The sequence below is a fragment of the Cryptomeria japonica genome, chromosome 8 (assembly GCF_030272615.1).
Source record: "Cryptomeria japonica chromosome 8, Sugi_1.0, whole genome shotgun sequence".
In the NCBI taxonomy this organism is placed as follows: domain Eukaryota; kingdom Viridiplantae; phylum Streptophyta; class Pinopsida; order Cupressales; family Cupressaceae; genus Cryptomeria; species Cryptomeria japonica.
The window spans coordinates 6,347,204-6,372,678 of NC_081412.1; the positions used below are offsets into that span (position 1 = coordinate 6,347,204).

Genomic DNA, 25,475 nt, shown 5'->3' on the forward strand with positions numbered 1-25,475 from the left:
TGGAATCATTCTTTATTCAATCATAAAGCTAAATACCCTTATCCATTACATTTTTTTTTATAGATTAATTACCATAAATTTACTAATACATTAACCAACAAAATTCTTCTATTTTTAATCTAAATTAATCTTAAGAAATTTTATTTTTCCCTTTGCAAATAAAAAAGACCTATTAACCTACTTAAAAAAAACTCAATTTCAATTTATATATTCCTAAAATAGTTACATTCATAAATAATTTCTATTTTAGTTTTTTTGGTAATAATTTACACTCTACTTATAATCAATGCAAATCATATTACATTATAGCAGCAATTTTTTAAACCAGTGGAGCACTCTGTCTTGATCACCAATAAAAAACATTCAGCCTATTCACAACCGCCAAAAAATAACAGTAACTTTTTAAAAGCCTCCACAACTCTCTGTTGCTCGCCCATCACTACCATTCCCCTCCCTGAATCACATTCAGATCCCTCTAGTGTGTACTCCTCTGTCGTAAGGGAAGGTTGTGTGAAAACACCTAACCATACCCATTTCCCCTCTCCCACGATCATTTGAATGTTGGTGTCGATGTTTTGGAAGGTTGTGTGGAATTTATATGAAAACACACCATCGCTGCCGCGTTGGAAGGATGCCTCTGCCCGCATTTTAACCTCAACGAACGTCTTTCATATATATAACCACTACTCTCGTCCACGCATGAATCAACCAAAGTGAGACCAGGAAAGGCAGAAGACTTCATAACTGATTCCACACCACGCTCTGTCCTTGCGCATATTATACTTTCCGATGGCCATTTCTGCAATCACTAGTATAAAATTTACGAACAACCAATACACAATAAGTTAATGACTTCAAAAACTGTTATTAGTATTACCTTTATAGTCTGAAGGCAAAGTTCAATTGCTGAGATGTTGCATTCTGCTGAGAGCTGTAGCGTCTGCAGTCTCTCCATATGCTCAAAATTTATGGCTGGCATGGATGGTTGGTCAGCAGTTTCTATGATTTCAAACTGTACCTTGTCCCCGCAGTTCTGTATACGCAGTGTCTCAAGGTTTACCATGCCTGACAAAGCACTTATGACCACCAGCATTTTACAATTGCTCAACTTCAAGGCCTTTACTGATGTTGGCAACGTTTCGATCTCTACTAACTGCTGGTTATAGAGAAGGTCCAGAGTTTCCAGACGGGGGCAGCATTGTTGAGAGATTGATATCCTCGACACAGGAGTGCAGCATAAATATATCGATTTGAGGTTGCACAATGAAGAAGAACAGGACCCCGACAGAGACTTTATGCTCAGTTCTTCTGACTGACTAAGACTTCTCTCTGGCTCAGGTAAACATCCTAAGTTCTTAGGCAAAGATCCCAACTTCCAACACTTGTCAATTTCAAGATGTGCTAGGGAAGACAAATGACCAATAGATTCAGGTAAAGTTTTTAATTCATAACACTTCTTAATGTAAAGTTGAGTTAAAGCGGACAAATGACCTATAGATTCAGGTAAACTTTTTAATTGACTAGAAGAAATGGTAAGACTAGTCAAAGAAGACAAATCACCCATAGACTCGGGTAAAGTTTTTAATTGACCACAAGAAATGGTAAGACTAGTCAAAGAAGACAAATCACCCATAGACTCAGGTAAAGTTTTTAATTGACTACAATAAGAAATGGTAAGACTAGTCAAAGAAGACAAATCACCCATAGACTCAGGTAAAGTTTTTAATTGACTAGAAGAAATGGTAAGACTAGTCAAAGAAGACAAATCACCCATAGACTCAGGTAAAGTTTTTAAATCACAAGAGAAATCACTCCCTATTTCCAGCACTTCCAATTTGCTCAGTTCGCCAATGTTACTTGGCAATTCCCTTAACCCGGTGTCTTGCGCATACAGATATCTCAACGACAACCGCTTTGTGATATCCCGAGGTAGGTTCTCAACTTTCTTACATGCTGAAAAATTTAGAGTCTCCAACTTTGTCATATTTTCTAAAATGTAATTGTTCTCTGACGTTAAGGTGAGCTCCTCGCAACCACTCAAATTGATATACTGCAGATTTATGAGCTGCTTAAAAGAATCAGGCAACATCATCAAGTTGCTGCAATAGCTCAAATCTAGATGTCGCAGGTTTGTCAAAAGACCAAACTCGCGAGGCAATGATGTTAGCTTATCAAATCCTCTTAGCTGGAGGTGCTCCAACGACTCCAGTAGACAAAACCCTTCTGGAAGAATGTCCATAGGACTATCTCTCATTAGTGCGGCCATGGATATCTTTTTCAAATGTTTAAGACATCCTATTGACCCCGGAAATTTGAGGAAACTGTAGGCACCTTCAAGTTTCAGCTCTCTTAATTCCAAAGGAGGCTGCAGCCACGTTGCATTTCAATTCAGAGCAAACCGTGCAAAAATTATGAAATAACTAACTAAACATATGATTCTTTAAATATTCATAAGGCAAATGAAAATACTTACATCTGTGTCGTTCCACAATTCTTTGTAGTGTACAGCATATGGAAGCTCTAAAACTCTTAAATTCTTCAGCATTAGCCAGGACGGAAGAGCTGTCCCCGGCATATTGCTCCATCGCAGCCAGAGGAGGGCTGGAAATAGTGTTGCACATTCTTCTGTAAAATAATTATCCTCCACAACAAGGATAGAAGGTGTAAGGCTCTTAAACTTTGTAGAATAGCCTCTCACAATCTCCATACACTCTTCAAAAGGTGTACCATGATGGGGCGAGCACGCTTGATAGAAATCATTGGTTGCCGCATTAATCCCCCGAATCAATATCACTCTTTCCTGAATTGGAATATACAAAAGAAAAATCCTTTAAAACAATTAAGATGGCATACCAACGAACGAAAAAGGCTTCCATGCCAAGTATTACAGAGCATATAAAAGAATATATTAAGCTCACCATGGTGGCCTGTTTCTGAATGTCTTTAATTTGCTCCGTTGACCAAATACGGTGGGGTGACCATTCCTTTGCAATTTCTCTTCCAAGATCTCTAAGCTGATCGTGCATTTTGATTTTATTGCACTCGTCCACCTCAACCAAACATTTATTCTCAAGCACTTCCCAACTATGAACTCCACACCATCCCGACCCATCCCACACTTCAATGGCCACGTTTTTTTCTTCACCTAGGAAAAAACAAGCTATGTCTAAAAATGTTTCTTTCTCCTCCTTGTCCAGTGCATTGAAGCTTATTTTAAGCTTTTCTTTAATGTCATGGGGTAATATTCTTGATATTTTTTTCAATTGAGAATTCCAATACTCCTTAGGCTTTTTATAAAGCAGTCCTCCAAATACTCTAAGAGATAAGGGCAATCCTTTGCAATTATGTACAAATTTCTCAACAAGATCTTCAAATTCAATTGGAGGAGAAGATTGTAGGAAACTGTGCCAACATAAAAGCTCCTTAGCATGTCTAGGATTTAATCCTTTTATTGGGTAAATGGATGAGATTCCCCATGATTTAAGAATGCCCAATTCCCGACTTGTAACAATAATTAAACTACCTTGTCCCAAGCTGTCAATTCCTGGTAATAGAGCATCTAATTGTTCTAAACTATCTACATCATCCAAAATTACAAACACTTGAAGAAATCTCAACTTCATTTTAAGGAATATCTTCCCTTCTTCTACATTACCAAATTCAAGTTTAACACCAATGTCTTGCATAAGTTTCTTTTGTCTTATACACAATTCATTTTTATTTTCTGCATCTCGGACTTCAAAAAGAAAACTGGATTTATCTATTAAGGAACTTTTCCTATTGTATATTTCTCTGGCAAGGGTCGTTTTCCCAGAGCCCCCCATGCCGACAATCCCCACAATTTGTATATTTTGAGAAGAATCAAGTATACTTTCAAAAGCATCTACTGCCTCATCAAGACCCACTGGATATTTGGCTACCTCCATATGAACCTTTGTTTTCATGTGTTTCATCACACAATTCACAACACTCTTCAACAACTTTCCTTCATCACTACACAACATAAAACCATGAAAGAATTCATTGTCCAAATTAGTTTAGTCAAAATCATTCAAATTAGTTTAGTTAGAAAAAAAAATTGAAACTAATATGAATATAATTTATTTAGTAAATTTTAGATATTAGATTTTATCAATTGTTCAAATATAGGAAGATGGATAGAAGCTTAATAAAGAATTATTTTAGATAGATGACAATAACTTTACGTGTTATAGGAAAATAAAATTGAAAGAGAAAATATAAAGGAATAGTAGTTTGACATAGAGTAAAAGAGTCCTTACAAATCCAAAACCATTTTTAAAAAACACTTCATTCGAAAGAATAAAAGCCTTTTGTATGTTATTAAATAATTTTTAAACGTTATTACATTATCATATAAATTATGGCTGTGACATCTTATGTAGTAAAATTCTTACCTTCATGTATAACATTTATTGATAAGGTTTTATTTGAAGATAAATAAATTTTGAGATATTACTAGAAGGAATGCATATATTTTGACATTCAAAGTTGTTCAATTATAGGCAACATATATTGTAATTCTGAACATCATTTCGATATATACTATGCATGGCTGGGCACCAAAAATGATGCCTTAATTGTAATTAACAATAATAAAATTTCAAGTGATCTAGATCATTAAAGTAATTTTATGTCAATTGATCTTTATAGTATACCATATAATTGAAAGGTGTTGTATATGATTTTTTTATATGTATTTGATGGTTGTGCAATTTGTATACAATGAAATAAGGGTAGATTGATAAAGAATTGTGACACAAGAATAGTCCATATTTCTTTGACAATAATTATGTGTACAAATATGAAATAAAGACACAAATTTAGTAAAATTGACCTTTCATTGGAGACATTTTAATGCTAAAAAATGCTCTATTAAACTATTGAATTCAGTTATTTAGGCTGATTTTAGAATAATTTCCCTTTGTTTTAAACCTTATTCATTTAGATTGTAGGATAATTTGAAATTTATAAAGGATTTCTAATATGCATTTAGTATCATGTCATATAATTATTCAATCATGCACTCCATTACTCTTGTTGACTAGCATGGGTTGCAAGAATATTTGAAAACTTGTTTGATAATAATTAATTATCTTTGATAGTCTATGGGAAAAAAGAATAACTCTAAATTATAATCCTATTAAATGAGGACGTGCCTTCAACTTTGAAGGAAAGCGTGTAGAAATAAGATAATAACTAAACAATGAAATTATGTTGGAGATGTAAAGCATTCAAGTTTATTAATCATGATAAATTCCTTAGATGAAATTAGAAATGATTACAAAAGAGATGCAACTCATAATACAAGATATACGTGGAAAAATCCTTGTGAAAATTAAATTCCACGCCTAAAGAAATCATTTAAAATAGTTACACAAATATAGCTTCTCTCTCGGTATTCCTACAGTAGTGTATCTCACTCGTGGGACATTGAAAATTTATATGATTGTGGAGAAAAAATTAATTGCATAATTACCTTCAAATGAAGGTGTACCATCTTGAACGAATGTTATTCAAATTTTTAACATTTTTTGGGGTCACGAAGAAGGTACCTTCAAAGATCCTTGGATAGACCTCTTCACCTTAGTCATATTTTTCTATTTCAAGCCTTGGCTTGGACCAACAAAGGAAATTAACACGATAAGATAATTTGTTCGATCGTAGCCCTTGGAGTAAACTTTCCAAAATGTAAAATTATAAATATATTTAATTTGATTAATAAAATTCAAAAAAATATTTATGCACTAAGTATTGATGACCTTGTTTCAACAATAAAAAAATATTAATTTGGAAGTATACAAAAAAAAGTTATGCATTATGGATGCCTATATCTAAATTATATTATTTTTAACTGAAAAACTAATAAAAGATAAAATATGCAAAACAAATTACAAAAACAAGTTAGTGTACTAAATATTGGTGCTACCAATTTACATTTAAGAATTCATAATTTTATCTTTTCTTGTTAGAAAAGATTATGCATTATGGAATAAATGTAATTTTTTTAAAATAATGTTAACTACAAAAAATAAGTTATTAAAACTTATATTAAAGTTTCACAAATTATTTTTTTATTTATTTTTAAATACATTTATAATCTATGCATGAAATCTCAAAAATCACTAGTTCACATCATCTTCAATTTCTTAATGGTTTAATTGCTATAAATGACAAAGGTGAAATTTTGGTTTAAAATGTTGGTTTCAATGTTCTACTTTGGCAAAAAATAGGCCACACTATTGTGAAATAACCCCTCTAAATTTTTACAACACCTTGTTACTACTTCAACCTGCAAATCAACTTGAGATATGAGATGAAAATAATTATTATCCTCTTGTTTCACCCATCTATCTCTAACCTTTTATTGCCAAAAAAAATTCTTCTTTTTTCAAAATGCCTTCTTGCTTAGAAAAGAGTATTTTTTCCCTATCTAAGAAGTCGTCTATTAGATCATGTTGCTAAATTAACTAAGCACGCACTTCAATAATTACCACTTACTTATTTGTTTTGTATTTTTAAATTACTAACAATCATCTTTTTTTTTAAATAAGTAAATAGCTGCAAAGGGGCAGCACCCTTGTATTAAACAAAAAAGAGAATACAAAGCTTGATTCAATAAGAGTGGTAGGGGGAAAGAATCGGGAAGAAAACCCCCTACCTTAGCTCTAGTCCCTAGACAAGAAAGACCAGCCCTGAAGGCTAGATGAGTACAAACATATACCAACCTCTTAAAGATGCAGAGGTTTTAAGACAAAAACAGACAATCTCAAAAAACACAGAGACCGGAGGGCCTAATGACAACCGAAGTCAAAGAGAGTCTTCAGAAGCTTCATCCACAAGTGCATTAGCCGCATCTAGGACAATGGGACATTCAGTGCCACAGTTCAAATGAGCTGTCGATTCCGCCTTCTCCTTAGGGAGTCGGTAGTCGTTTGGGAACCACTCTTCGCCCAACCCAAAACCCCAATCATTTCCATCTACCCGTTCTCCAATCTCCAAAATCCCAAAGTCATTAGTACCCGCTAGATCTTCATCACAGAGAAATTGTGCCCTCCATTCCGACGTGAAACTGCTTTGTATGCCAGCCGCTTTAAGCAAGAAATCAATGCTCTTGGAGATGACAGGCCAGGTTGCTTGGAGAGACTCGAAATCCAGGGAATTAACAATCACAAGCTTCTTCACCTCCGCTCCGTTGCTTAGTGACATATAGTCATTTTGGGGGAGCGGAATTCTAAGATTGGCATCAATATTGTCCAATACAGCATCTATTTCCCCCAACAGGCGATGCTTAAACATCATTTGAGTTAACAGTTTTGCTTTCTGCTTACTAGTCCCCATGTAAATTATCATTGCAAGAAAAGCTGGGATATCGACATTGGCTCTGTACCTGTGGTAAGCCATAAGGAATTCCTTTCCCAGAATCCTCTTAAGGTTGTGGAGAATAAGAGGATACCGAGAGAAGAGGACCTCTTGCAGACGTTTGTCCATGATTTCGCCCAGGAAAGCCATGTAGCTTCAAGGAGGATTGGGGTCTCCATAGCGAGTCGCCGAGAAAGGAAAGCAATTGTTTGATGGAAAGAAAGGGTATTCCACTGTTAAATAGCAAGGCGTCAAACCAGAGAATACGACACCCTGCAAACAATTCACACTCATTAAATACCCACACGCGTGAGCTACCAGTATCCAAAAAACCATCTGCGCCAAAGCTCCTCAACTTGGTGTCGACCGACTTTAAGCATCAAGTAATCATTAACAAATCTTGAGAGGATCTAGTTGTAACTAGATATTAATCAAGTACACTTATATTTAATTGCCACGAGGCCAAAAACTGACACTAATCAATGATGTCAACAATGCATCACATCTCGTTGATAAGAAGAAACCTTAACAGGTTAATAGGGCAGACGGTCGTTCTCTCCACCGGAAACCATAACCATAAAGTGGAGAGGGGGTAAAGCGGCTACTGGGGAGCAAAGCACCGATTTGCTCCACAATCGGAAGTTGCGAAAAGAACCGGAGAGCGTGCAACCATCAGTAGACCCAACTGGAGAGCATCCCCCTCAATGGAAAGTGAGGATAGCATGTCAACCAATGGAACCAATGCCACATCACCAACTGATGCAACAGAAAATAATCATCGGTGGATATTCAGGTGGGGTCACTAACAGCTATAGCCAATTTAGAAAGTCTATCAGCTTCACCATTACCTTCCCTGTAGATGTGGCTAACCCGAAATTCATCAAAGGTAGCTAGCAGCGCTAGGATCGGTTGAAGCCACTGGTTAAGGCACCAACTAGGGATGTTATTACAGTGGATCACATTAATAACATTTAATGAGTCTCCCTCCAAATGAATTCTCTGCACCCCTAGCTCCTTCCCTAACTGAAGAACTCTTAAGGCCACTCTAAATTCCGCTTCATTATTAGTAGCCACTCCAATATTTTCAGAGATTTCTTTTATACAAAGACCATCAGAGTCCCTCATAATACAACCAATACTACTTTGACTCGGATTTCCTGCAGAAGCACCATCAAAGTTTACCTTGCTCCACCCATCCTCTGGCACATCTCATTTCACCCCCACTCTTGGATTGGTATGATCCATCGGGTTGCCCAGTCCGAAGATCGATGGGATGAGTAGGTTTGGAAGAACCAGCTTAATATTACAACCCCAGTCCGTGAACAAATTTTTCTTTAATGTTTTGGATTGGGCAGCCTCATTCAGGAGCTTAGTCAGGTGGTTCTCAATTTTCCCACAAAGAGACAATAGGCTCATTTCTTTACCCTGGAAGATTTTGTGGTTCCTTTCTTTCCAAATTTCCTAAACCAGAAGTGATGGGAGGATAAAAAGCAAATCAGCATAAACAATCTTACATGTCGGTTTAGGCCATTGCAAAAACCACTTGTCTAGCCTTGCTGGGAAGGGGCCAAAGATTCTCAGTTTTCCCATGAAATGCCACCAACAGTGACTGGAGAATTTGTAGTGGAGAAGAAGATGATCCACAGTCTCTTCCTCTTCTAGACATAAAGTACATATGTTGGGTCCATTGATACCCATTGAATGGAGTCTTTCTTGAGTTAATATTTTTCTCTGACAAGCCAACCAGGCAAATGAGCCCGCTTTGGGAAGGTGTGGATACCAAAAAAGATTAGCAGGCCAGTCTTTTTTATCTATAGCCGCTTCTTTCAACTTGTAACCAAAACATACTTTGTATTTACAATCGGACGAGCCGCACCACCTAATAATGTCCTTATCAGGGGAAGGGAAAATAATCCTTTTGTTGAGAATGTTAGTAAACAAGTCCTTCAGAAGCTGATCCAAATCCAGCTGATCCAAAGAGTTCCATTTCCATTTAGCAATACCATTTTCTCGGATTGGATAGCCATAATCATAGATATTGTGCCCCCAAAGGCAACAGGTTTCTACCATAATAGGTTGTGGAGAGGGGTTGTGACATAGGGCATCTTCACCATCCCTACCATTCTTGACATCCCAGGTAACCTGATCGCTTATGATTTCCCTGTTGTCCACAATAAAATTCCAGATAGTCGAGCCTCTGGGAGGATTGTTGATAGTCGGAATCCTTTAAGGCTCTAGGGAATCCAGATATTTATGTTTCAAGAGCCATGCCCATTTTTGCTTCCCGCCGCTACAAATTTCCCAAACCAGTTTAGCACCCATTGCTAAATTCATAATTGAGATTTGGTGAATGCCAGCACCTCTTGCCTTTTTTGGTTGGCAGATCTTTTTCAAAGCTATCAAAGGAAATTTACCTTTGTCATCTGAACCATTCCAAAGGAAATTCCTCATTAGAGAAATCAATTCATCTTCAATTGCCACCGATAATCTTAAACAAGCCATGGAAAAAACCGGTAGCGCTGAAAGAACCGACTTTATCATAGTGAGCTTCCCAGCAGAGGATAACCACTTGCCTTTCCAAGTTGCAAGCTTGGATTTGCACTTATCAATAAGATGCTTCCAGTAATGAGTTCTATTACTGCCAATAAAGAGGGGGGTTCCAAGAAACTTCCTTAGGAAGTTTGTGACTCTGAGATTAAGAATCCTTGATAATACAGCTTGTAGGTTAAGTGAAGTGTTGACAAAAAACACTTCAAATTTGTGCCAGATGATTTTCTGTCGGGAAGCCATACAGTAATCATCAAGGCATGTTTTAATTGTTCTAGCTTCCCTCCTACAGGCCAAACCAAACAGAATGGTGTCATCAGCAAACTGAAGATGAGTCATTTTTTCAACCCCTGTTGCCACATTAACTCCAACCCAATGATCATCTTGTTGAAGAGCTCTTATAGATTGACCTAAAGCTTCAGCCATTATGATAAATAAAAATGGTGATAATGGATCACCTTGTCTGATTCCTCTTGTCGAAGAGAAGAAACCATGGGATGAGCCATTGACCAGAACAAAGAATTTGGGGGAAGAGAGACAACTCGTGACTCAAGAGAGCCATTCCTTGCAGAAGCCAAATTTATTAAGAACATCAAATAGGAAATCCCTGTCCACCATGTCATAAGTTTTCAGGATGTCCAGTTTTAAAAGCATACAGGAGTCCTTGGTCTTCCTGGCTGTGTGAAGCCTTTCATGAGCAACGATAATGCCTTCCACAATGGATCTTCCAGGGGCAAAACCACTTTGTTCATCTGATATGATGTGTTTAAGGAGGGGCTTCAATCTATTAGCTATGATCTTTGTTACAACCTTATATACAGTGTTGCATAGAGCAATGGGCCTAAAGTCACTCATCTGTTGTGGATTTTGCTTCTTCGGGATTAGAATCAAAAAGGTGTGATTGATAGCCCCAACATAGTCATCTTCTTTCTTGATTCTTCTACTGCAAGATGTAGATCTTGAGCAATGATATCCTAGAAATGATGGAAGAAAGCAGCAGGGAAGCCATCCGGGCCAGGAGTCTTATCCGGTTTCAGTTGGAAGGTAGTATTCCTTACTTCATCAATTGAAATAGGAGTACAGAGAGAGCTGTATTTTGATTGACAGTGGGGTTCCAAATGATTCCCAAGCCACCAGAGGCTCCATCCGATTGCCTAAAAATCCCATTCCATTGTTTCCAAACTCTCATTTTAGCATCAATCTCAGCCTTGCTCCATTTAGTTTCTTGTAGTAGCCAAATATCTCCTTCGGTGTCATCAATCTGGCGCTTAACCAAGCGCCATTTGTCAGGGGCATTGATGCCCCTGACATTCCAGGATAGGAGTTTCATTGCTCCTGGGGAAGGGCACTTCCCTTCCCTAAATTAAGTTTGGTTTGACCACTGGCAGCACCAGCCACTGCTAGCATAACTTTTTTGGATTTGCGCCCCCGCACACCTTTTGGCTTAAAATTTGGTTTGTCAATAGTTGAATCCAACTTTCCAAACCCTTTTGAAGTACCCTCCAATATAAGATGTGAGTCAGGTTCAAAGTCTTCCTCCCCCTCCGAGGAGGAGGTTTCAATTTCACCATCTTCCAGTTCAATGCCTATCGTGGAGCAGATCTGCCCTCCCATCTCCCCCATAGTGCCAATCTCCATACCCTGAGAGTGAAAATTGTCATCTTCAATTACCAGTTGCTTCCTGGGCACAAAAGGGGAGGGTGGAAGTGAATCCACTAACTTGGATTCAATGTCTGCCTGTAGGGTTTTGGTCTTCTCTAGAAGTGTGAGAAGGTCTTGTTGGCTCACGCTTTGACCAGAGGAAGAAGGAACTACGATCAAAGGGGTTGCCCCTGTTAGTGGAACATTCTCCTTATCAAGAGTATCGTTGCAAAAACCTTCCCCGGTGTCAAAGGCAATAAGAGGTTCTGGTTGCAGTTTAACCTCAATAGGAGATTGCATACAGGAATAACTTCGTTGTATCGTAACCGAAACATCACAACTAATACCAGTATGATCCAAAGAAAATTATTTAGGACAAATACGCAGTTGATCTTCTCTATCAATCTTTTGGATCCAGAACTTCCCTGCCCCAATAATTCTGACTTCATCGGGGATCTTGGAGATTTGATATGTGCTAATACAAATTCTGAGGAAGCTTCCCCATAGATTATCCTCCAAGATGTCATCTGTCGATACAAAGGTGCCAAGGTCTTTGCATATATCCTTAATGACATCAATGTGCCAATAATCCGAGGGGCAATTATACAGTCTTATCCATACCTTGTTGTCCGACAATACATGCGTTCGAGGGTTGAAATTGGGCTGCCAATCAATGATGTGAACTTCAATGCCATCTAAGATATATGGACCTTTATTTTTAGCTTGCCATTTCTCCTCATTGCTCATAAATTCAATCATATTGAAATCATTCAGGAGAATATTAATGTTAATATCCTTTCCCCACTGCGCTCTACACCAGGATTCAAAGTTGTCCTTAACCCGCTTTCCACCACCCCACTTGATGAAAAGGCAAGACTCAAGCAAATTTGACCTAGCATAATTAATTTTATTCTCATCCAAAAAGATGGTGGGTCTTGAGGTTTTTCTTACCGGTTTATGAAAACGGGGTCGCTAGGCGAGGGAGGCTGCTCTTCGAAAGTCAGGGCGTCTTTCTTGGTTCGACCAAGGGTTCAAATTTTTAGGACGGAAGTTGGATCTCCAAAACCTAGCTTGATCCGCCCTTGAATTATCTTGCCTGAAGCGCCCATTCCGCTTTTGAAAATTACCATGATCAATCAGGGGAGCCAAAAAAGAGTCAGTGTGAGCATCACATCTCTCGAGTGTCGCACCGGAAATGCTAGGTTCAGGCAGTGGATACCAGTTTCGGGGGGCCCCGGATGCGGGATGTTTAGCCTTGCGAAACCAACCTATGTTATTCCAAATGAAACCATTCTCCTTCCACTTATGCGGGTCAATAGGGCACTGGTTACCACTTGAATAAGGGTTTCCATAGTTTAAACGCGATCTGGAATATCTGTTGCCCTGGAACATATATGCTTTCCCAACATTAACCGGTTTCTGAACAGCATGCAATCTACCTATCTCGATGGGGAAGGCAATGTCCGCTTCATCGCTCCAAGATCCAACCTTCGTAGACTGAGCGCCAGAATAGCGCACATCGATAACCCTGCTCCTATCGCCAGTGTCGATCCTGCTGCCATCCAGTGCCGCCATTTCGCTCCAATTATATTTAATACTAATAATCATCTTCAATTTCATATTCAAAATGAATATTTAACCTATGGATGCAATACATTACACTCACACCATTTGTCCACTTTTTCAAGAAACAAAGGACATTTTAGCTACGTGAATTAGAATTTAAAGGGGATGTTTGTGAGAATGGTTTTCTTCTTCCACTTCCAACTATAATGAGAAATGATCCAATTCACCACCAATGATATCTTCACATTAGGTTGTCAAGTTTTTAACATCCAAGCTTTTGACATAAGGAAACAATCCAGTCCACCATTATTTCTTGTGACTTCCAAACACCTCCTTTTAGCTCTTATGTGTAGTCTAATATTCGACCCCTTGCCATACTATGAAATCTATATCTTCCTATTTCCTTTCTACAAATAAAACACTCCTCATGCACTATTAAAGTTTTTATAATTTATTAGAAACTCTTGACATGTATGTTTCTAGCACAAAGTATTATAGGATAAATACACACAAAATTTCTAAGCTACATGTCAGGTTGAAATATATACCAATCATGCTAAGGTAGATTCTCAAGTAGTATCAACTTTTCCCTCTATCTTAGGAATTTTAGTTACATATATACTTCTTTGAGTTTAGAAATAGCTCGATACTCTATTGTCCAAGACATAACTTTTCTTAAAGTCAAATCTTGTAGAATCAAAAGATATGATTGCATCTCAACAAACTACCACATTAGTAAAGGTGTCAAGAGTACCTATTTCTTATCATAACATGCTCTCTATGATATTAGTATATAAAGTCCTTGTTTAGCATCCAAATAATCCACTTTTGTAACTAGCAATGTATATTATCACTTTTTTTCTATCAAAAGTAATTTCCTTTCATAGTTTAGCTTGCTTTAAAATCTAAATTAGTTGTGGAAAAGAAGATGTAAAAGACAAAATGAAGATTGAAACAACAAACTTAAACTCTAATCTACACTTGATGTACACCTCTAATGAAACAAAGGAATTGAAACAAAAGATGAAAGAAAACATGTATTGTCTCATCCACAACTCTTCGTTGCACACATAAGAATGTCCATTGTTGTGCTCTACTGGACTTGTGCTTCAAAGATTTTAAACCAACAACATGACTTTGCATTTATAGACTTGGGAGAGGGACTATTTATAGATTGTGAGGATGATTGATTAAGGGTTGAGATTGCTCTAAGTGGCACCTTGTGATCAGTGCACTTGAAGAGGGAAAGGATTGAAGATATTTGACTTGGAAACACTATCTTCAAAAGTGATAAAGGATGAAGAATAAAATGGTATCTATTGGAAGTTCAAAAAAAAAAATTGAAGATCTATTGGAAGTTTTAAAAAAAATAAAAAATTGAAGATATGTGAAGGTGAGGAATTTCTTGGAGAGATGAATGGATACGTGGATTTGATAAGAATATTTTTGGAAATGTGGGATTGATGTGACAAATGCATGCAAGTTTGATCATGGTTTAAGCATGCTTAAGAATGTGCCCCTAGATGTATTGTTGGAAATAAGCCACACTCAAGCCAAAGATGGAGTAGCCACAAAGGGGCCAGTAGCTCAATGGTAGTGCACTCCAGCATGGAAGGTCCAAGGTTCAAGTCCTAGCTAGCCCAAAATCACAACATGGTATTAGAGCTAGGCCAAGTGAGGAGCCCCAAGCATCTACTAAGTGGGTTAAGGTGGGTTGTTGAACATAAGCCACCCAAACCAAAGATGGATTGGCCACAAGGGGGCCAGTAGCTCAATAGTAAAGCACTCCAACAACAAATGGAAGGTGCTAGGTTCAAGTCCTAGCTTGTCCAAAAACTCAACATTTATTACTTAATTAATTAGTTTTAGTCAATTAATGGCTTGTAGTGGAAAATTGGGGAATTAAATAAATAAGTTTTATTTATTTTATTTTTTAAGGATAGGGATATGAAAGGTGAACTTAATTGAATAAATGTTGATTTATTTAATCAAGGGTGAACTATAGAGGAAAGGGAGACAAGTGATTAAAATTATTTTAAACATGACTTGAATTTATTTAATTAATGCTACGAAGGTAATTGGAAAACTTAATTAAAAGTGTGATTATAAGTGGATGATTTATGTGTCTACAATTTCCTTGTGTGAAGACAAGATATAAAAAACTTAATTAATACAACTTAAGGTATAGAAGGGAAAAGAATGAACCTCAGAAGAGAAATGCATTTCCTTCTCTTCATGCTTGTTGGTGACTTTACTAATTCCATTTATTTATTTTTTAGTAAAGCGTTAATAATTTTAATATTATTGCATTTATGGAAATGATGTTGTGAGCAAACATCCAAGGTCATGTATAATCCTTCAACAAATCACCTTTTTTAGAATGTGTGTAACTAGGCCTATCCTTAAAGATGTCGGTGCATATTGTACCATAAAGAAATGTAAATCTTGGATATGTATTCTTTACAATAACTTTTCTTCGGTGGATGCAACTAGGTATATCCTTAAAGATGTTTCCTATTACAACATGAAAAGATATATATCTAGGATATGTATTCTCTACACCAACTTCTTAGTTCCCTTATAGGGAGGCTACATATGATCCTAGTTCAATTTCATTTGTTTATATTTGTTGATTGTTTTTTAACAACTATGTTCATATGGTGGAGGAATTTTTGGAAATCCAAATCAAGTTGGCATTAAAAAAAAATTGTATTTTTTTATGTTGAATAAATATTGTTAATATATATATATATATATATAAACATTTGTGTCAAAAATTAATGAAGTTTCAAGTTATAGATGGGAGAAAATATGGCAATATAAAGGGAAAAATATGTCAATTCAGATGGTATAAAGTTACTTCATCAAGAAGTTTAACCCCTAGAAATATTTGAGTCTAATGCAATATAAGCTATGATATTAGATATTATCATGAATTTGTTTAGTGTCATTAATGTATGAATATATTTACAACTAGCAATTGCACCTTGGTGTGCAATGGGTAAGCCAAAGAGGTGTGGAATGTCAATTAAGAAAAAAAAAATGGTCTTTTTTGGATAAATTTGTGTAGTACATGTAGTCAATTGGAAGACTATTTAGCAAATGTTTGTGCAACAAAGGTCTCAATAGCTATCTACACAACTATTGGTTCTAAAAAGTGGAAGTTTCATAAACACCAAGCTACACCAAGTAGTAGTTTTATCACACATACATAAAATAGTTGGATCCACACTTCTAACACATTTAATTCAAGTTGGTGGATTTAAAGTGAACTTTTGGATTCAAGTGTTCCAACTTCCAAGTGAAAGTGAACAAGAGAAATGTATTTTGATAAACACAATCGAAAAAGAGTTTAAAAATTGTTGTAAATTTGTAAGTGATCTTAGGGAAGTCAAAAAAATTATTGTTTTAGGCCCAAGAGACCTAAGATTATATTTTTCATTGGAAATAGTAGAAAAGGGTGGCTATTTGCCTCACTTTTGCTACAGTTTGTTTCCGTAAATTCTGGTTCCCTAGGGTTAAAATTGTTGTCATTAATTACTCTATTTTATTCTCTCATATCCTTTCTTGTTATATTTAATTTGATTTTGTAATAGCAATTATTAGTTCCTTCATTGAAGCTAATATATTGGTATCATTTGTATATGCATATCCAAAATATTTCTAAATAGTAACTAAGCAAGAAAAAGAGTATGAAAAGTGCATGTAATGAGAATAACTAATGATGTGAGCACCAACAAATGGAAAAAAATGGATTTCATTTGCTACATGGCATAGTAATAAGGTTTATATAACTTTGAAAGAGCTAAATGATATGCTAAATAGTGTTTCAGGAATGTGGACGTGGATGAGAATGGCAAGCGATGCATTTCAAGGATAACAATCTAAAGGCCAATTTTTTGGGGATGGCAAGGTATGGTAGTATGTGTATATATATACAAATAGAGGAAAGAGAGATTTTTTTGAAAGAATAATTAATACAAAGTTTAACACGACATCAAAATTGAGATAGAGACAGTAGCATGGCAATAATAAATATATCACGACAAAAATATAATAGAAATAAAATTAACTAGACAGTAGTGACAACAATGATGATAGTAATATAGTAATAAATATATTATGATTCAAATTTATATCTAATGATATGAACTTTAAAACATGTTTATAATGATCAACAATTATATAAGTTCATCAAAGTCATATTCATGAAATAATTTAAAAACAATATTATTTTAGTGTCATGAAGTAATTTTTTTAAACATTGTAAAAAGGTTTCTTATCATTAGTGACATTTAGCCATTCCCGTGATTTTTAAGGAATATATCAACAGTCCCAATTTTCCTTGGGGAGAACCAAACATCCTAAAACATTTCTTATTGTAATAGTATGTTTTTAATTTTTATTGAAATTTTGAAGATTTTTTGGGGACACTCAAGGACATCTCTTGCCATCCCAACGCACTCAAAAATTCATTAGTGACAATGATATGGATCTAAGGGCCAAGGGTGCATCTCCATAACACATAGGTTAAATATGTTGTTAAAGTGTCATTACATTTTGATTTTCTAGATATTCATATCCAATCTATTTGATTCAAAATTAGTTATCTTGTCTTGTTCTACTCTTCACATATGTGTCTATTGAATGCACTTGAATTTTAATGTCATTATGTAGAATCATGTCACAAGATTTGTGTTCATATTCATGTTCGACAAAAATAGATTCAAATTAAGGTAAACAAAATAAATTTTAAAAAAATTGTAATTAATTTTGGCTAGTATAAATCCAATGGAAATATTTTAAAAATATACATTAAACTTGCATTATTGAAAATATGTAAATAAATAGATTTATAAAATATAAAATAAATAGTACATACAAAAAATAAAAATTATGAAAAAAAGTGTAATAACAAAGGGATTGAAAATAGATTATCAAAAAAGAGAAAATAATGCAAATATAAACATAATCAACATATAATGAGTTAGAGATAGATGGAGAGAGAAAGGAAGAAATATGGAGAAACAAAGATAGAAAGAGACATGGATATAGAGATCTAGAGAGAGAGATGGATGTATAGATAGAGAGATGGATACATGTCTAGAGATAAAGGTAGATAGAGGAAGATAACAATAGAGATGAAGATAGAGTAAGAGACGAAGATAACAATAGAGATGAAGATAGAGCAAGAAAGGAAGACGAAGAAAAATGGATAGAGAGAGGTAGAAGGAGAGGTAAATATAGAGAGATAGGAAGATAGATATAAAGAGATAGAGAGATAAAGATATAAGAAGATATAGAGAGGATATGAGGGAGACAGAGGGACAAACAATTAGAGAGAATTAGAGATAGACAAATAGAGATGGAGAGAGAGATATAAATATAGAGAGAGATAGATGCAAGGAGAGAGGAAGAGGGAGAAAAGAGACAATGAAAGAAGTGGAGATGGAGAGAAAAAGATGAAGATATAGGAAGTGATATGTAGAGATTGGTAGAGAGGGATGTATAGAGATAAAGAGTAAGAGATATAGAGAAAGAGATGGGGAGAATAGGAGAGAGTGGATATAATGAGATATATAGAAAGAGAGGGGAAGATGGGAAAAAGAGATAGAGAGGATGGGATTGAGAGATAAGGAGGTGATAGAGACAAGTAATAGAGAGAGCTGGAGATTGTATGAAAGATAAAGAGATGAATAAAGAGATGGGTTAGGGAGAAATAGGTAGATGGAGGGAGAGAAATAGAGAGGTAGAGAGAAATAGAGAGATGGAGTGATAGGGAAAAAGGGAGAGATAAGAATGAAAATAGAGATACATAGACAGATAGGTACATTGGGAACAACAGAAGGGGAATAGAGAAATGAATATATTAAATAAAGAGAGAGAGAGAGAGAGAGAGAGAGAGAGAGAGAGAGAGAGAGAGAGAGAGAGAGAGAGATTAGGAAACATAAAAGGGGAAGAGAAAAAATAAATATATTCATATTAATAAAAAACAAAATTAATTTTAGCAAATATTGAGTTGTTGATACACCCAAAAGAAATGTAATACTTAATAGGAAGTTAAGTGAAGACAAAGGAAATTTTTACAATTTTTGCTAGTAAATCTAGGAAGGGGAATAGAGAAATGAATATATTAAGTAGGGAGAGAAGGAGAGATAAGGATAAAAAGAGTGAGAGATAGAGTGATGGATACATTGGGAAACATAAAAGGGGAAGACAGAAATGAATATATGAATATTAATTAAAAATAAAATCAATATTAACAAATACTGAATAGTTGGAATGCCCAAAATAAATGTAATACTTAATACTTAATAGGGAGTTAAGGGAAAAAGACAAAGGAAATTTTCATTATTTTTTATTGTAAATCAACTATGTAACTTTTTTGAATATCAATATAAGCTTTATAACCTTGAGTTGCTCTTACTTATTTAAAAAAAATGATATTAACAAATAAAAATTATGATTAATTTGAATTTTACTTTAAATAAAATAACATTAATATTTTAATGTTTTAAATAATGTTAATATATAATACTTTTATAATATATCATATAGTATAATTATAATAATTTATAATATTATATCAAAAAGAATAATACCTAATTATAATATTAATTAATAATGAACCCAATTAACTTAAAATAATATATAATATATTATCATATAATTATTATATAAATAATTGAAAAATAACAAATCGATAACATAGATAATATTGATATGTAATATCTATTATAATTTACTAAGAACATTACCCTAATGACTAGTTTTACACATTGCAGTTGTATTTATTAATAAAAAAAACCTTAACGTGGGCAATTGAAATAATATATAATATGATATTATTAAGATTATAATTGATTGAAAAGAGTTCATTTTTGTTAATTAATTCTACCAAATGAAAAGGTTAGTATTTAAGTACAAAAAGACAAATTCAAGAGACTACACAAACTTGCCGTACTTCCAATACTTGATAAACCGTATGCAGTGGACGCATTCGGTAAGGTGGCTCCGTGAAATGATAAATTATTATTTGTATTGTTTAAATGTTATTTTTTATTGGTATGATTTAATGATAATGTTTCAAAATAGAGTGGTATTTATAACCACAATATATTATTTTTATATTTTTTATTGTTTTTCAACTTTTCATATATAGATTTGTATAGAGAAATTTTGCTTAAGGAGGGTGTAGAAATTTAATAATATGCACGTTCACGAACATAGACTACTAAACAAATAAGATGAGGGCATTGATATTATGAATTATTGTGATAATAAAATGCAAAAATAAAAATAAAAATAATGGTACAAATTTGATAGATTAAGAAGAAATGATTCAAGTGAATGTAAGTAAATTTAAGACTAATATTCACCTTAGAATCACAATATTCATTTTTCAATATACAAAATTGAGTCTACAAATTTTGAATTTTTCTACATAATTTATTTTCTTAAAATAAAGCAAACCATGTAGAAGACCTAAGAAAGGTGTTGTAAACATACAATGAATAGATGATATCACTCGATCTAAAGAAAATATCTTATGTGTTACCAAAGACAAACTCTTGTACTATATCATATCAAAAGGAGTATTTTTTTTAATTTAAAGGAGACTTATCCTGACCAAAGAGGTCACACCCTACATTAATAGGGTCCAAAAATCCATAAAACAAGTATTCCCGGCAGGCCCATAATGTATACCATATGGACTTTCTGATCTATAAACTTGCCTCCTATCTCACCAAGCTTGTTTCCCTGATCTATAACATTCTAAGAGGAGGAAAAGCCACAAGGGTATCTACAGCTCAGTCATGCAAAAGGGCACTTGCGTCTTCAGTCTGAAAGCAGGTGTGCATCTTCTAATCATTCCTCTATGGTCTCGAGGTTATGTTGAACATGAGTTTATTTTGTTCCTAGAAGCAGATCTATTTTGAATGAAAGAGCTAAATAGAAATATAAAACCTTTGAGATTTTAAATAGCATATGAGAAATATTTTCATCAAGATTGCCCTCAAACCCCTATAGGGTTATATCAAGCCATGACTGAATGATTGAATATAGCCCTAGACAATATAAGGTAACTCTCAAAAGAATAGTGGTGAGAGATACAAGGAGCATCGAGCGTAAGGGTTTCAAGATGAAATAAAGAAAAATGACAGTTCAATAGAGAGGGTAATGCACTGACGAAGAGGGTATAGCAGCTTTATAGGACAGCATATAATGAGCTCAAAGATTCAGCAAACAACAATGATATGACTGAGACAAAGTCCAGAAACACAGTCATTCTTTCAAAACAGTGAAATGATAAAGACGAGGAGATGGTTGCAGAAGGATAAAGTGACAAATAGTATTAAGAGTGTTGTTCATGAAAATAAGAGTCACGAACCCATTATGAGAATATTCATCATAACCTCCCTCAGAGCAATCATAGTGAACCTAATACAATTTTAAGCCAAGAAGATATGGACGACAAAATACAGTTTGAAATGGAAGATATGTATGACAAAATATAGTTTGAAATGGAATATAGCAGTCTATTATGCCAGAGTACAGGGTATGCAAAAAGAGTATGAAAATCATGAAGATAATAGCCATTCAAAGTAAAAGTCCAGTGTTTTGTAACAGTGAGAGAAGGTGTTTTCGAGAAGTAAATCCTAGTTAGAGGCAATCCTTCAAAGAATGATAGACAAAGCACAAAGAGAAATAAGGGTTCTGAAGCCATTGCATACTGATTTTCTTGTGCTTGTCAAATTAGGATTGACTGTGAAATCTGAGTTTGCTTTCACTGGCAATGTCAAAGGGAACTAATTTTGCAGTCCAAGAATAGAATTAAAAGAGTAGGAAGACATAAGAGTATGAGGATCCACAAGCCATTCATGAAGCACAAGGACCCACAAGCAATCTTTTGTATCAGCCAACACAATCTATGCAGTCCCAATGGTGATAAGATCACAGTCACAGGGGTTTTACATTGTACAAAGTTTTGTAAAATCAAGGAAATCTAAGACAACAATCAGAACATATCGGGCATATGCTAATGTAAATATGAATATCGATTTGCATAACAAAAATGATTCCATGGTACAATTAGAATAGAGTGAGTGCGTAAGTATGATATGATATGAGAAGGGGTACTTACTCAGATTTCCCCTTCAGAAGGCCATGACGGAATGAAATGTCGCATAGCGCCTCTTTCCACTCCTCCAGTTTTTCTGGGGCATATCTCTTTCTCTTCTTGTTTTCATGCTCCTCAGATGCAGCGCCAAATGGTCCTTTCAGGTAGCGGAGATCACTGGGCTCAACATCGTAGAACACTGGAATGATTCTGGTGCCGGTTTTGAGCATATATGACAGTTCTGCCAAACACCAGGGAGATTCCGCATATCTAGGTGAAAATATGGCAATATGAAGGAGAGAGGTGCTCATGGCCTCTTCTATTTCAGCTGTTATGCAATCGCCCAGTTCAAGCTCTTTTTCATCCAGGAAAACTTTAAGTCCAATGCCATTGAGGGCATTGTAAATAGAAGTGGCCAGCGTGTGCTTGGTGTCAACGCCCCGATGATTAATGAATACTTCGTAGCGGACCTTGTTTGATGCAGATGTAGATGAAGATGCAATTCCCTCAAAAGCATTGCAAATCTGCTTAGCTGATTCCATTGGAACAAAATGAAACAAGCAAGACTAATGAACACAACTGGGCTGGGGATTTGATCAGAATGGCGAAATCTGCAGAAATCTGAAGAATAGAGAGGGGTAGAAATAATAGTGCGTGGAAGACCTATTGAATGGTAAACGTACTATTGGCAGAATACACGGCAAACTTAGGCCTACAGTAGCAATAAAAATGTAGTGGAATCTACTTAGTTGGAGGTGACGTGCAGTCATGGTTCTTTCTGCACGCGGGGTCTCCCCTTCATTGAATTTTCCAAGAGAAAACAAAATTATTGAATAGTAAGTAAACGTACGCGACAAATTTAGACGATGAGGTTCCACAAAAAATCTTGTGGAATCTGCGAGTCTATCTTCCTACCTACCACCTAGTGTAGAAAGTCTTCAGAGATGTGACATTAGTGGAAAACACCAGAATTCTTTCTGGACACGGTGTCTCCCCTTCCTTGAATTTTCCAAGAGAAAACATAACTAGCAATTGCACCTTGGTGTGCCATGGGTACACCGAATAGGTGTGGAAGGTCAATTTTAAAAAAAACTGGTCTATATTTTGCATACATTTATCTAATGCATGAGAAAAATTGGTACGCCATTTAACAAAAGTCTCAATAGATAAGTAGTAGCTTCAAATCAACTATACATTCACTTACATGGATCCAAGCATGCTTGAAACAAAAAAATTGAATCAAAAACATAATCAAGGTCCATTACCAATAGGTTCATGTTATGTTTACAATAAGGAGAGATGGAAATAGTGGGAGATATAGAGGGGTAACAAGATAGAGATAGAGAGGAACATAAAGATGGAGATTGAGTTGAGATGGAGGAGAGGGATATGGAGAGTAGATGGAGAGAGAAAGAGAGAGAGGAGAGGGATAGATATAGATGGAAGAGGTAAATATACAGAGGGAGAGATAGAAAGATAAAGATAGTTTTAGGAAGTAATATATAGAGAAAGGAATAGATACAGGGGCAAAGAGGGATGGAGAGATAATGATATAGAGATAAAAAGAGATGTAAGAAAGAAATGGAGAGATAGAGCTACAGCAACAAATAGATATAATGGGATAGAAGGAGAGAGAGGAAGGAAGATGGAGGGAGAGAGATATGGAAAGATGGAGAGAGAGAGAGAGAGAGAGAGAGAGAGAGAGAGAGAGAGAGATGTTTTTGTAATACAAAATGCCTTGGTTAAACATTGTCTTTCTCTATATTTATGAAGTGGAATACATTGGACAGATAATTTGACAGAAAGTTTGATGTTCATTTCACACTTAATCATCCTATGTAGGGTGCCAATTAATTCCCTTATCTAATCCTTAGATTCTCAAAACCCACAAGTGCATATTCAAATTCTCGATGTCTTTCTCATAATAAGCAATGAAATCGTTTAGCATCATATCGCTAGTCTCACACTCTTTACTATACCTCATCTTTCCCAAAAGTGTCACCTCCTTACCTTCTTGAATTAAATTCTTACCCATCCTCATCATAGTAAAAGACAACATTAATTTAGTAGAGATCAGATGTGAAAATAGAAAATCAAGCCATAAGAAATCTGTAGGTTGTTAAAGGATTATCTCAAAGACCAAATTATATATGATGAGATGTGAAAATAGAAAATCAAGCCATAAGAAGTCTGTAGATTTTTAAAGGATTATCTCAAAGGCCATAAGAAATCTGTAGATTTTTGAAGGATCATCTCAAAAACCAAATTATATATGATGTGGCACTGACTACTTATTAAATCCTACTGCTATGAATTCTAAATAATGAGTTTAAATAGTAATAAGCTCCCATTTTGGTGCAGGCAGGTGGCAAAGGTTGTCGAGTCTGGCTTATACCTGCCAATTGCATTTGCTTGAACGTTTCTAAAAGCTTTTTCAACAAGTCTATTTTGTTCATATCCTCCAATCATTGCAGTCCATGAAACCACATTTTCGTGACACATTTTGTCAAACACTACACGTGCCTTGTATATGCATCTATATTTTGCATACATGTCTACCGGAGCATTTCCAACCATAATATCTAACCAAAATCCCCCTTCCATTATGCTATTATGTATATCCATGGTCCAAAGCTCTGAATTTGGCACAGGCAGGGAGGATGCGGACAAAGATTTTAGAGTTGGTTTGTATCTACCAATTGCACTTGCTTAAAAGTTTCTAAAGCCTTATCAACAAATCTGTTTTGTGCATATCCTGCAATCATTGCATTCCATGCGACAACATCTCTTTGAGACATTCTGTCAAACAATTCACATGCGTTATCTATGCTTCCACATTTTGCTTATATGTCTACCAAGGCAATCGCAACTGTAACGTTTGCTAAAAATCCCCATTCCCTTATGCTTTGATGGATGTCCATACCCTGTTCCAAAGCTCCCAATTTGGCACAGGCAAGGAGGATGCTGGCAAAGGTTGTGGAATTCTGATTTACACCTGCCAATTGAATTTGATTAAAAATTTCTAAAGCTTTATAACACATCCATTTTGTGTGTATCTTGCAATGATTGCAGTCCATGAGATGGCATGTGCTTTTCATGTTAAGAACCATCACATTTCGTTATGCTTTCTAATGTCTTCTTTCAATGACGCATTTCTTGAGTTCCTTCGTTATTAAGAAAAAGAACTCTGTAAATAAAAATGTTCCCCAAATAGGGAAAC

At 35.2% G+C, this 25,475-nt stretch overlaps 1 protein-coding gene across 1 annotated transcript; it reads right to left on the reverse strand.

Moving 5' to 3' along the window:
• Positions 1-277: 277 nt before the first annotated feature.
• On the reverse strand, positions 278-22,957 carry LOC131078042 (disease resistance protein RPV1). The gene is made up of 5 exons (XM_059209656.1): positions 22,280-22,957; positions 2,919-3,993; positions 2,474-2,800; positions 878-2,365; positions 278-799 (listed from the first exon to the last, which is right to left on the reverse strand). The coding sequence occupies exons 1-5, from the start codon at positions 22,795-22,797 to the stop codon at positions 551-553; spliced, it is 3,657 nt and encodes a 1,218-aa protein (XP_059065639.1). The 5' UTR covers positions 22,798-22,957; the 3' UTR covers positions 278-550.
• Positions 22,958-25,475: the final 2,518 nt, after the last annotated feature.